Source organism: Mercenaria mercenaria, chromosome 4 (genome assembly GCF_021730395.1).
Source record: "Mercenaria mercenaria strain notata chromosome 4, MADL_Memer_1, whole genome shotgun sequence".
NCBI classification, from domain to species: Eukaryota; Metazoa; Mollusca; class Bivalvia; order Venerida; family Veneridae; genus Mercenaria; species Mercenaria mercenaria.
The window spans coordinates 79,593,705-79,608,312 of record NC_069364.1 but is presented as its reverse complement, the minus strand read 5'-3'; the positions used below and the strand labels follow the sequence as shown (position 1 = coordinate 79,608,312).

At 35.9% G+C, this 14,608-nt stretch overlaps 1 protein-coding gene across 1 annotated transcript in view; it reads right to left on the bottom strand.

The window, feature by feature from the left end:
• LOC123552260 (inhibitor of Bruton tyrosine kinase-like) overlaps positions 1–8,114 on the bottom strand; it is a 36,115-nt gene extending 28,001 nt beyond the window's left edge. The window contains exons 1-3 of the mRNA XM_053541761.1: positions 7,508–8,114; positions 888–984; positions 509–648 (exon numbers count right to left, since the gene is read on the bottom strand). Coding sequence (XP_053397736.1) covers positions 509–648; positions 888–984; positions 7,508–7,828 — 558 coding nt within the window. The 5' untranslated portion in view covers positions 7,829–8,114. The remainder of the gene's footprint in view (positions 1–508; positions 649–887; positions 985–7,507) is intronic.
• Positions 8,115–14,608: the final 6,494 nt, after the last annotated feature.

The window sequence follows — 14,608 nt, the reverse complement described above, 5'->3', positions numbered from 1 at the left end:
GGATGAGTAACAATTGTAATTCACTAGTCCTGCCTGACAAAAAAAAAAAATTCCCTTGTGCAGGGAGACCCTAGGTGGCCACCCGTGAAATTTAGGAACTAGCTGGTACCTAGGTAGAACAATCAGCCTCCTCTAAGCCAACTTTATGCTCCCGTGCATGAAACAATTCTACATACCAAGCAAATTTTCGAACTCACAATGATTCAGTCAGCAATCTTAAACAACCAGACAGGGTGGCTCTTGTGTGAGACAGTTTACAGTTAAATAACACTGACTTTACATAACTGTTGTTTTCTCTGCACATTATTTCTTATCAAATAGTCACTGAAAAGAGTCTGCACAAGAGAGAACAACATTCCTTCATAGAAAGTCCCAGAAACCAAAAAAGAAAGTCTGTTCAGAGGGTGAAAATGATACGAGAAAATTTAAATAAAGTTATCAAAGTAAATTTCTGACTTATCAAAAGCTTCAAGGAGCAAAACTCCCTTCAGAAAGTCTACGGTATTACCTGTTTAATACCAATATGTCTTTTGCGGAATTCATCTACCACTTCTGGGGCATTTTTTCCCTGCTCTATACTGTGACCAAGAGTAAAATTGGAGTTATCTCCCCATGTAAATACTTCATGTCTAAATGTTGTCTCATACACTGGAAAAATTGACAAAACACACAATGAAAATAAAATGTGATCATACAACTTGGTAAATATGGGTATGTTGTGACAATAAATTGGCTCTCTGATAAGACTGGTTCCCCAGGTCTAGTATCATAATACAGCTGTACATTACATAGTAAATATAATTTTTTTGTTTCTTTTTTTTTTCTTTAATACTATAAAATATATAACTGTATTATGTGCAACAATAATTATTTAGTAAAGAACCCACCTGGTGCTGAAACATTGTCGACCAATGCCCGGTCTTTCATTGCTATATCCAAAGGTCCAAGACCTTCATGGTCTCTGGTATACAAATCACTCTTGTACTAAAACAAACACAGAAATATCCATGATTCAAAACTACCAAGTAAATGTAGATATATATATATCAATTGCAACAATAATGTTCTGCAGTGCAACTAATTTCAAACAGGAGGGCCAAGATGGCCCTAGGTCGCTCACCTGAGAAACACACCATAACAGTGTAAACATGTTTGACCTAGTGATTTCATGGAAACAAATATTCTGACCAATTTTTATTAAGATTGGACCAAAAATTTGGTCTCTTAAGTGTAAACAAGCATTTTCTTCAATTTGACCTAGTGATCTAGTTTTTGAGCCAAGATGACCTACATTCAAATTTGACCTAGATTTGATCAAGGCAATCACTCAATTGAAAAATACAGCCTCTATCGCATACAAAACATTTTTCTTTGATTTGTCCTAGCGACCTAGTTTTTGACCCCAGATGACCCATATTCAAACTTGACCTTAATTTCATCAAGGCTATCATTCTGACCAAATTTCATGAAGATCAACTGAAAAATACAGTCTCTATTGCATACACAAGGTTTTTCTTTGATTTGACCTAGTGACCTAGTTTTTGACCACAGATGACCCATATTCTAACTTGACTTAGATTTTGTCAAGGCAATCATTCTGACTAAATTTTATGACTATCCAGTGTAAAATGTAGCCCCTATTGCGTACACAAGGTCTTTCTTTAATTTTAATTTGACCGGATGACCTAGTTTTTGATCCTAGATGACCCATATTCAAACTCCACCTAGATATTCTATAGACAAACATTTTGATCAAATTTCATGAAGATCCGGTGTACAATGCGGCCCCATACACAAGGTTTTTCTTTGATTTGACATAGTGACCTAGTTTTTGACCCCAGATGACCCATATTCGAACTTGACCTAGATTTTATCAAGGCAATCATTCTGACCAAAATTCATGAAGATCAATTGAAAAATACAGCCTCTATTGCATACACAAGGTTTTTCTTTGATTTGACCTAGTGACTTGTTTTTGACCCCAGATGACCCATTTTCAAACTTGGCCTAGAATTTATCAAGGTAATCACTTTGACAAAATTTTATGAAGATCAGCTGAAAAATACAGCCTCTATCGCATATACTAGATTTTCTTTGAATTGACCTAGTGACCTACTTTTGACCCCAGATAACCCATTTTCGAACTTGGCCTAGATTTCATCAAGGTAATCATTTTGACCAAAATTTATGAAGATCAATTGAAAAATACAGCCTCTATCGCATACACAAAGTTTTTCTTTGATTTGACCTAGTGCCCTAGTTTTTGACCCAAGATGACCCATTTTCAAACTTGGCCTAGATTTCATCAAGGTTATCATTCTGACCAAATTTCATGAAGATCATGTGAAAAGTACAGCCTCTATCGCATACACAAGGTTTTTCTTTGATTTGACCTAGTGACCTAGTTTTTGACCCAAGATGACTCATTTTCAAACTTGACCTAGATTTCATCAATTCATCAATTCTGACCAAATTTCATGAAGATCAATTGAACAAGAGGGCCATGATGGCCCTATATCGCTCACCTGTTATCATTGCACTTGAGGACAAGAAGGTCCTCAGAAAAAATATCTAAGTCCAAAGGACATGAACAACAAAGGGAAGAAATTAAACCAAAAAGAAAAAAATTCTTACAAGGTACAGATATGTCAAAATATACCTAAAAATTGGAGGTACCATCCATGTTGTACCACAGAAAAGTGGTCTCGGTTTTTTCCCTATGGCCAATAATAAAAAAGTTACTAAAAACAAGCTATTTATAGTAACGTAAAAGGGAAGTAATTAAAAAAAAAATGATTGTATGTTAACAAAAGAAGGATCTGCAAAATAAATCTGTTGACATAAATGAAATTTCAGATCAGTATCTTCATTAGTTACGGAGATATACCCATTTTAATTTAAAATAAAGCAATGTAATTTGACATGAAATCAGTCCATAGTTATCTACCCTCATTGGCTCAGTCCAACTAATGACAATAATGAAATTTCAAATAAGTCCTATAAGTACTTACTGATATATAGTGTTTCATAATCGGACCTAAAGTGCTATCGATTATCAAATCGAATCGGAAGGATACAATCGATTGATTATTAATCGAAACACTCATATATATTATACATAGTAATGTTAATTGATTTCACCACCGTCTACACTCCAGAACAGTAATGACAATATACAATATTTCAGTTGGAAATGTATACAAAATGTACATGTAATGACATGAATAACATTCAAAACAACAAGAATCAATATCTGTCTGTATATTTGTATTTTTTACACATTTCAACTAACATTTTTATTCAGACTTGGTATATTGATATTATTAACTCCTGATAATAATTAAAATGAAAATATGAAATGAAATACATTGGTCATCATTCTTGTTTTAGAGCTTTTTCCACTTGAAAAAAAGCCAAAATCAGCAAAATATCTAAAAAAAAGAAAAAAAAAAAAAAAATCTTGAAGAGGAGATTTTTCCAAAACAAAAATAGTGATTTGTGATCTTTATTTCATACACCTATTTTTCTATTTCCTCCAAAGTGTTTGTACACAAACAAAAAAAAAAAAATATTTACAGTAAAATAAACAACAGCTACAAAAAAAAAGAACACACTAGCTGTTGGCACATATATCAGGAATTATATTTCTGCTTGTAAAAACCAACGAGTCCACTTTTTTTTTTTAAATCACACCACAAGTGACTTACGGAGATATCTAAAGAATAGTGCATCACATCAGCAGTCCATTTATGTCAAAGATCAAAGCGGCACACTGTTTGAAGTTTAAGAATTTTGATTGACAGGTAAAAATGGTTACATCCGGTGTGATGTAACACTGTGTATTGCAAACATAACAAATCTTATGAATTTCTTTCGCCAGTTTTGGTTATTGGATTAATAGGATGTTTAAACTTTTATAAAATTTTAGGGTAAGAAAATTTTGTTTGTGTAATATTTTTGACACGTTTATTTGACTTGTGAAATATCAGTAAACTTTTATCCTCTGGCAGATTAAAAAGACTATGCAGTGAAAAAAGATTGAAACTGAAATTAATATTTGTTCGTATAATTGTTTGAGAAATTTTGATTGTAATAAATTCACGACTGTTACATATACACAATGACACAATAATATCATCTTACGATCATTCAAATAGTTGATTCTATCTTTTGTGATGTCTGACAAATTCATTTAAACAAAAATGTAATTCTATTTCCCCTCGATTTTTCTCACATTTTTGTTCGTAAACAATTGCTTCACAAACTATCTGAACTTATAGGAACAGAAAATTATCTAAGTTCCCGGTATTTAAATGCAAACGAGTGCTCTTCCTTGACCAAAAATTTTCGTAAAATGGCGGAACAACTCCCGCCATCGGAATCGGGTCCTGAATATGTGTAGCCCTATTTAGAGGTTAAGTAAATTAATACATGGAAAATTAGATCTATTATTACCCGACAATCGATTGTCTCACACACAATCGATTGTCGCCGACCTGGAAAAATTAACGACGATTATTCGATTGTCGGTGACAATCGAGAAATCACTACTGATAAAAATCCATTTTGATTACAATCAGGCGAGGTAAACAGATATAAAATAACTCTGGAACCTACGAATGGATCTGATTTGTCATGGAATCCAAGATTTATTGTTGTTGAAGATATTTTGGAAGTTTGTATCAAATAAAACCATAAATGAAGTCTCTATATGGCTGCAAAAGCCAAAATAGCCAATTTTGGACCTTTAAGGGGACATAACTCTGGAACCCATGAAGGAATCTGGCCAGTTCAAGAAAGGAACCAAGAGCTTGTGGTGATACAAGTTTTGTGCAAGTCTGGTTAAAACCAAATCATAAAAATGAAGCTGCTATTGTGCAGACAAGGTCAAAATAGCTAATTTTGGCCCTTTCAGGAGCCATAACTCTGGAATCCATTAAGGGATCTGGCCGGTTCAAGAAGGTAACCAAGATCTTATGGTGACACAAGTTTTGTGCAAGTTTGATTAAATTCAAATCATAAATGAAGCTGCTATTGTGCAGACAAGGTCAAAATAGCTAATTCTGGCCCTTTCAGGGGCCATCACTCTGGAATCCATAATGGAATCTGGCCAGTTCAAAAAAGAAACCAAGATCATATGGTGATACAAGTTGTGTGCAAATTTGGTTAAAATAAAATCATAAATGAAGCTGCTGTTGTGCAGACAAGGTCAAAATAGCTAATTCTGGCCCTTTCAGGGGCCATAACTCTGGAACCCATAAAGGAATCTGACCAGTTCAAGAAAGGAACCGAGATCTTATGGTGATACAAGTTGTGTGCCAGTTTGGTAAAAATCAAATTATAAATAAAGCTGCAATTGTGCAGACAAGGTCAAAATAGCTAATTTTGGCCCTTTCAGGGGCCATAACTCTGGAACCTGTAATGGGATCTGGCCAGTTCAAGAAAGGAATCGAGATCTTATGGTGATACAAGTTGTGTGCAAGTTTGGTTAAAATAAAATCATAAATGAAACCACTATCGTGCAGACAAGAAATTGTTGACGCACGGACGCACAGACGCAAGAGACGGACGCACGGACGGACTGAGGACAGACGAAGGGTGATCACAGAAGCTCACCTTGTCACTATGTGACAGGTGAGCTAAAAATACAGGCTCTATCACATACACAAGCCAAATGTTGACGGACGACAGACGACGGACATCGAGCGATCACAATAACTCACCTGAGCAGGTGAGCTTACAAAAAATCTGTTGCTTTATCATTACCATTCTGGTTTACAGTCACATTTAAGACTTAATAATTTTAAACACATCTTTTAATCTTCAATTCAGAGGTTATTGAAAGGAAACATGAACACTTAGTCTTCCAATTAGTTCTTATTGATCATTCATAACATGAGCCGCACCATGAGAAAACCAACATAGTGGCTTTGTGACCAGCATGGATCCAGACCTGCCTGCGCATCTGTGCAGTTTGGTCAGGATCCATGCTGTTCGCTAAATGTTTCTCTTACTGCAATAGGCTATGAAAGCGAACAGCATGGATCCTGACCAGACTGCGCGGATGCGCAGGCTCGTCTGGATCCATGCTGGCCGCAAAGCCACTATGTTAGTTTTCTCATGGCGCGGCTCATATAAATGTTGGGTAACGACTAAATAGCATCTTTCTTTTTTGTTGTGTTTAGAGTCACAATAACATGATGTAGGTCATTTATGGCAATTTTTCTAGCTTTTGGTGGAGGGATCTCTTCACATTGTTTCAGGCGTTGACATACATCTACGTAAAACCACTGACCTTCCTTAAGGTATTGGACCCGTAATAGAGTGTCTCCTTTTTGAAGAGTATTCAATTCCTACCATAAACCTACTTTGACTGCAATTTTCAGGAGGGCGTAGGTTCAAGCCCCACTGGGACCAAATTTTTTTTCTCCATATTTTCCTTTTTTTTCTAGTAAGTTTTTACTTCTTTCAAGACTTATTATGGATGTATTGTACAAAAGTGGAAAATTTTCATTTTATAAGCGATTTCTTGCTGTTCAAAGTGAATTTACCTCTGAATCGGGAGGGGTAGAGTTAGACATCTTTAAAAATACTGAGTTACATGCAGTAAAAGTTCTCTATTTTGCCTTCAATCTTTAGATTACATATTGTGGAAGAAATGTAGGTAGGTTTAACTTCTGCCCCAAGGTTATTTTTGAATGAAGTGAGGAAAATTCAAAACAGACCCACTGGATTCGACCTTAATTTTTCAATGTTGGAGTTAGAATTCTGTCTCATTAAATCTGTTTACTTGAGGCACCCTAGAAAAAAATGATATTTACAGTTTTATTTTGTGTTTTATGATTGTTTAACAATAGTTTGGTGTTTCTTTTATCAAAATTAATGCTGTAATGAATTCTCTGCAAACGTTTTAGATAGTGGCCATCACATTGAAATTTGTCTCTACTTGAGCTTGAGGAAATACCTTAAATTATACAAAATTTACAAAAAACGGCACGGTAAAAGTTGTTTAAAATTTGCAACACAGTGCAAAACATGGCCAACTTTAAGAATATACCAAACAAATGCTATTTTTTAAACATTACTATTAGGGGTCCAATACCTTAAGCCAACTGGAGGACTTCCTTACAGAAAGAATTCTACATCCCAAGTGAGGGTAAGTGATTAGAAGTCAGCGACCCTAACCACTCAAACAGGGAGACCCCCACTTAGAATCTAATGTTAATTGCAAAGTCCAGCATGCAGCAATATCAGGTATGTTAACAATATCCTACTGTTTGATAAAAATTAAATGAGCAGAAATTGCAGTATTTCACAGTGACAAATAGTAAATTTTGTAGCGAAAGAACAAACAATAGCAAACTGTTAAATATCTCTAAATATTAAATACTAAATTCAGGATTAAGTATTTAACAAACCCAATATGTCATATTTCATCCCTGATTACGTTAGCCATTGTATATTAAGACATTCAAGACCAGCTACAATGTAATTCTTATAAACTTACCTGTATAAGTAGTCGTGCTGTGGCAAGTTGGCCATAAAATATAGCCCTATGTAGAGCTGTCCACCCACTTTCCTGATCTTTCTTTGTTACATCCCCATGCATGGCTTCCATTAGCCACTCCACCACATCCACCTTGCCGCACGAGGCAGCCACGTGCAGTGCTGTCCGTCCATGCATATCTGATAACTGCGCTCCATTATAGCACAAGCTGGAATACCTCTGGATTTCCAACAGATTACCTTTACTGATAGCAGCATTCTGTTCATAGGCATGTCTCCTTGACCGGCACTTAGGCCCACATTCCATAATTCTTGCAGGCATTTTGTACTTAACTTTTTAACATTTCAATCCTTAACAAGATCTTTACTTACAACCCAGTCCAATACAATTCTGAATGTAAAACTGCCTAAAATAGAATTCTTAAGATAATTTGTGAGTTTATTACACTATCACTGAAGAACGGTTGAAACTGTCAACAAATGTAGCATCCCTTTTCATCAAACTCTCTCCTTTCTTTATTCAGGCTAGCACAAGCTAAATGTAATTTGCCCCCCTAGAATGGGGCAAATCATCTCTGTTTTATTCAACACTCCATAATTGCAAAAGTAAACCTGGAAAAGAAAGTGTAAGTTAATACTACCGTATGTATATATAAAAACAAATTAAACTGTCATGACTGTTGTGCGAAAGTTCCAGGGAGATAATTGAAAATAGCAAACTATATAAAAAGATAATTTTATAGATTGAGCAATTACTTTTGTTTAGAAAATATTCTTGAAAATGGTTAAGAAGATTAAAAAAACTATTTTTGATTCAATGTGATATTAGGATACATATTCATGTTTTAAAAAGATCTATTTAGTGAAAATATCCCTTAAAGGGAGATAATTAAAAATGGCAAACTATATAAAGGGATAATTTTATAGATTGAGCAATTACTTTTGTTTAGAAAATGTTCTTGAAAATGGTTGAGAAGATTAAAAACTACTTTTGATTCAATGTGATATTAGGATAGACTGGGTCAAGAGCAAATTGCATGGTTATTGTAAAGAATCAAATGAAAAAGAGATTGAAAAAGAAAATGGTATCTCGCCCATCACAGACTATTGGCTCCAACTTGAGAGCCACTGGCGCAAACTTTTCCTGATTGGCGAATTTGTTGGCGCAAAGTGAGATTGACCCAGAGGAAACCCTGATCCAGTGTTTCCGCACCCCAACTTTTGGTTGGTGTCTTGGATCCTGTTTCAAATAGGCAAAAGTGCATTTATAGTCATCTCAGTGAATATTTTGTCAATGTTTATTTCTGTTTTTCAGGTCAGCCATTTTTCTTGTAACAATTCTGAACTTTGGTTCTGCCTGAGTTGGGCTCTGAGATTTGCTCCAAATTTCTTAGGTTATCACATTCCATGCAAGCAACTCTAATTGATTACTTGAGTGTTTGACAGCACATACCTTTAGTAGCTGTTGAGCTGTCCTTTTAAATACATGTCACAGTCTAGGTACTGTATTAATTTGTCCAAAAGTATCTTATAGTTTGCTGTTTTTAAGTCTACTATGATTGCAGTTTTTGTTAAAAGATTTTTTCTGGTAGCCTCATACTGATTATTGATAGTAATTGATTTTCAACTAGAAGGTGTTTTTGTCACAAAAACATATGTCTCCCCCCCTTATGTATTCTAAGGATGGAAGAGGAAATCTGTCCAGCAGTTTGACCTGTGAAAGCCAGACAAGATTTTTCTATTTTTAGCTCTGGCGGCCATTTTGTGCAGCTAAGCAGAACGTGCCAGCGATATGCACAACTGGGGTTGGTACTGATCACTCCTGTGAAGTTCGTCCAAATCCAGCCAGCAATTTGACCTGTGAAAAACGGACAAGATTTTTCTATTTTTAGATCTTGCAGCCATCTTGTGCAGGGAAGCGGAACGTGCCAGCAATATGCATAACTAGGCTTGGTACTGATCACTCCTGTGAAGTTTCATCGAAATCCGGCCAACAGTTTGCCAGGTGAAAGCCGGACAAGCTTAATGCAAACGGACGGACAGACAAACGGCAAAGGCAAAAACAATATGTCTCTGCCACCTATGGGGGAGACATAACTAGTTGTTCTGAACATTTGCAAAATTTATCATCACTACTACATATTTTCCTGAATGGAAAGGATGCTTTTAATTGGATGCTTCATGTGCCCGAGTTGTAAGGTAGGTCCATAGGTGCATCAGTAGGTTTCCTGTATAATGTGGCATCCGAATACCAGTAGGGCGCCGCCATCTTGGACTCATGCATATTCATTACAAATATCCTCTATGCCAATGTATGTTCGTAAGTCTTTACGTAAATCTATTGTGAAATGCATGTTTTAACAGCAGGCTGACTAGGAACAATAATTCGTATAGAGTACTAACCTGTGCATTGAATATTTGATACTGTAGAATAGAGATTAAATGAATATTCATGATCTAAAAATAAACTCCTGCCAAATAATCATGTTATGAAACAGTCGCTGGTTACGCGATGTTTTATAGCTTCAGATATATCTGCGCAATTTGCAAATGCTAAAGTTCATGCAGGTTTACAAATGCTTCTTTTCAATTTTTTAACCTGTCTAGATCCTTTTCTTGCAATTCGTAAATGAATATTGAAATATTTTTGTGTATATAATATGCAGATGCTTGCTTGTGTTAATCGCTTGATGGAAACATACAGGGGAGCGCTACTTCTGCACAGAATTTTGAAGATTTTAATATTGCATGAACATAAGTAAACTAATAGACTTTCATCACTGTATCTGTTATGTAGGAGGAGTACTTCTGGTATAATCCTACGGGTAGCACTGTGGGAGAGCTGCCTTGAAGCTCTTGACTCTCTGTGCTAGCACTGTGCTGTCGTCCAGATGGTTCCAATTTAACACAAAGAATAAGTTTTAATGTTGGTCCGATGAGCAAAACGGACCTAGAAAGTTGAATGGTCTAGAGTTCAATGTCGCCCTTCTTTCTTAAATATATCCCCACACTACCTACTTTCAACCACAACCTATTTTCGACCGCCTAGCAGGGTTCAAGCTAGCCCAGAAAAATTGGGAGAAGTGACTTCTCCCTTCAGTGAAAATAGGGAGAAGTTTTCTCAGAACAGGGAGAAGTGAGGCTGCGGGTCAAAACAGTCATTAATTAAACCGTATATTACAGTTTTGATGGTACAACACAAAGGAATAACATTTCAAAACAACACATATTTTACTTATAAGTACAAAATGCCAAGTATCAAATACAAACACACACAGTGAGCATGGATTTATGCAGTAGTTTGAAACATTTATAAATAATACTAAATCAGCATCAGTATTGTAACAGGCATGTGTAGTGTGATTTGTTGTTCGGCTCATGTGTCATGACCCCTTGCATATGCTTTATCAAATTTTGCCAGTCTACATATAACACAGTGCGATTTGCCAGGCTCATCTTCCTTCCACCAGTCAAAACTAACAATAGAAAATTAATTTTTCAATTCTTATCCATGCACACCCCTGTTTCAAACCCAGCTGGTCAAAATCCGGATATCCAAAATTTTATGTCCGGATACTGATACACTCATAAGCATTGCCCAATTCTCCAGTCTAAAGAATATATTTCACAAATTGTGATGATGCAAAGACAATTTAACAGCACAGGACAGTATCTGATATTAAAGTCTACAATGACAATACCTTTTATTGGAGACAATTAAGAAAAATGTTCATGAAATACCGGCAAGTTGTCACCGCGAGCAGACATTCTGACAGCCTACTTTCGTTTTCAAAAAACTTTTACAAAAAGATAAAAGCTAATGTGTTCTTATCTAAAATTGATTGTGATTGATTTTTATTGATTGAAATTAAATATCTGTTGTCTGAATTTCAATTTAATTTGTGTATAACACAGATATTTACGTCTGGCAGCCGCAATTAAAACCATACATTACGAACAACTCTGGTTATTATTCAGAGCTTTTCTTTAGGCCCTATCGGTCAATTTGCGAAGGGCTATCATCCTATAATCAGCTACTGACTCTTGCGCCGACATACTTGTGTTTTTGTTTTTATTTACCCTACTTTTGACAGTTTTTAGTTGTTTGTTTTCACACGTGATGCACACACTTTCTATCCGTGATGCACAAAATCAATTAAAGGCAATTTTGTTTCGCCTCGTTTGATTGGTGTTTCCAAAGTTTTCGACCAATTAAAATCATTCTAACGATATTCAGTGATAGGCGGAGAATACTTTGTTGACAGGTGAAGTTCACAACCTGTAACGGGATAAGTTTCGCTAATTGATTATGTAATGTTTTTACAAGCTGATTAGAAGCTGATAAATGTGATATATACATGTATGACAACTGCCTCGGGCGCCAGATTTAAGGGCGACTTGTTTTTCGCTTTTCTGTACAAACAGAGCGAAGTCATCAGAAAAAAAGCGACCACTTCGCTCACGTCACCTAGAAGCGTGGACCCTGCCTAGGACTTTGTATGATAAAAATCTTTACAAGCCAAATTTATCAGTTGAGATTGTTTCACTGTTTACAGCAGAGACAGAACATGTTAGGAACCTATTCTCCTTCAGCTTTGGTACTTGGAAGTTTATATAAATTCCATTTATGTAGCAGTACCATGTTTTCATGAGGTTTTCCTTATTACTAAAAAACCTGCATGTTTCCTTGTCTACTACATATTCTTACTTAAACCAATATCTGTATTTATATATCTTTTGTACTAAATGTATATTGCTTAACACATGTTTACTGCCAGAATTGTGAAGCATACTGTAATTAAATTATTTTGACAATGCAATCATGATGCCTGTCCTTGCAACAGTTTTCTTCATTTTCTAAGCAATTTGAAATATTCGGAGTGTCAAAAGCTTAGCAATAATATAATACATTATCATCTGTGATAGCTATCAATGTAGCAGACGTGACACCCTGGTTCTCAGGAGTAATTGAGCACTTGATATAGTTTTTTAGATAATGCACTAACTTTTGTCTGCCATATACTATAACCTACCCCTGTAATCTAGGTGCCAATTTAGGCAAGTGTACCTACAGTATATTGATCTGCCATGTTGGTTTTGGTGTTTGTTGCCAGACTTGATTTGTGTGTGTTCTTTGTTTGCCATGTTGTTATTAAACTACTGTAAAAGTTTAGTGCTGTTTCTTTTTGCTGAAATGAAAATACCACCTGTGGTCGGATTTAGGTTGTAAATTTTCAGCATGACTTCCTACTGATGGCTTTCAAAATCATCATGCCAGGGATTCGATCAGTAAGAAACTTGAAACTTAAATGGTATGCTTTTATAGCACTTATGCTGATAGAAAGTGTGAGACAATAAACCAAAGATTTGAACTTGCATTTGTACAAAACTGGACAGAAAACCTGTTAAGCGGTTGAAAACTGGTTGTGCCGGGATATTGTTTGTTTCGTAGTTCTCATAAGCTTTTGTTCTCACAGCTCTTCCTTTCTGTTTTACTGTCAGGTATTCCTCGGGATCCACAGCTGGCACCATCCCCCTTGCTATCTTGCAGAGCATCGCCAGCCTGTTGTAGGTACGGCGGTCTTGCAGTGTATTCAATTTCAGTGTCTTTAGCAAGTTTGTAACTGACTCTTCCTCTCTGCTTCGATAGTCATTTAGAGTCATTGCATATGCGCTAGAAGGAACATTTTGTTCAGCTAAATCTTGTTTTCTAGATAGGTATGGGACAAACACACTCAGTAAAATTCAGATCTTAAGTGACATTTACAGTACAGGACCATGGGACATTTCAATACTCTGGTGCCAGTGTACTGAATGTCACAAATTTACATACAATCTGCTTAATTAATTTTTTGTAGTAAAGGCATATGAAATGTCATTTGACTTGCCTAATTCATGACGTCTGAGACATTGCCAGTTGACATATGACAACAACAACACAGGATTTTGTAAAATTGTGCAACAAAATTTGCTTCTCAGCCGCCATATTGAATCGTGTTTTATTCTCGAATTCAAATATATGTAAAACAAGCTACGATAAACATATTGTCTAATAGGCCTAATAATCTTTGTAAAAAGTAAAACGTTAAATTCATGTGTAAACTACATCATTTATTTTCACATTTCATGGTCTCGAGTTTACGTAATCATGGGTTGGAGATTAAAGATATGACACATGGCGGGAAATACTGGTACTTTTTCTTTCATTACTCCGTATTGTACCGTACAACACATGCACAATAAACTAAAGGACTCCAGAACACACCAGAATGTCTCTAGAACTTGATATTCACTGGTACATAAAATATTCACCGGCCTGCTACATAAAATGAAAAGTGTGTGTTTAAAGTTGGGGAAGGGGAGTTATGGGAGTATGTTTATGTCTATGTTATACTGCTTAGCAATCGTTAATGATTATGACTAGCAGGCACGTTGTCAGGGATAGCTGTTAAAATTACAAAAATTAGGTGCATCACAAAGATAAAGTAAAAGACCTATTTTACAGGCTAGGTTAAAAGTAAAAGCAGAAAGTTTAATTAGAAACTGATAGAGAGGAGGCAATTTCTAAGTTGGGACTAGCTTGCAAAGACACAGGGAGACTGTTCCACAGACGTATACTTCTGGGAAAAAAGGAGTTTGCATGATAGTATGTCTTTGAATATGGTATCAAATAGTTCAGGTTTCTAGTTCTTCTAAGTTGTCTATAGTCAATAAAAACAAGATGGTGTTGGATCTAATACAACATTGTAAAATTCTGCACTGATCTTGCGGCGTTGTTCTAGGGTTTGCCAGTTTATTAGACATGTGTTAAAAGCTGAAAATACTTCAGGCCTGACTGGGAAATTGAACCCGGGATCTCTCACACCTAAGGCGGACACTTGACCACGTCACTATAAAAGCTAGCTCTGAAACTACTTGTCCCTCGTTGGGCGCCAAATGTAACAGACTGACAATACTTAAGGCCTGACCCAGAATTGAACCAGGGACCTCTCACACCTAAGACGGACAGTCACATCACTATAAAAGCTAGCTCAATAGCAAGGAAGTATAAGTGCATCCTTATACTCTATCCCTACTACACATATTTTGCTGCTGATCTTTG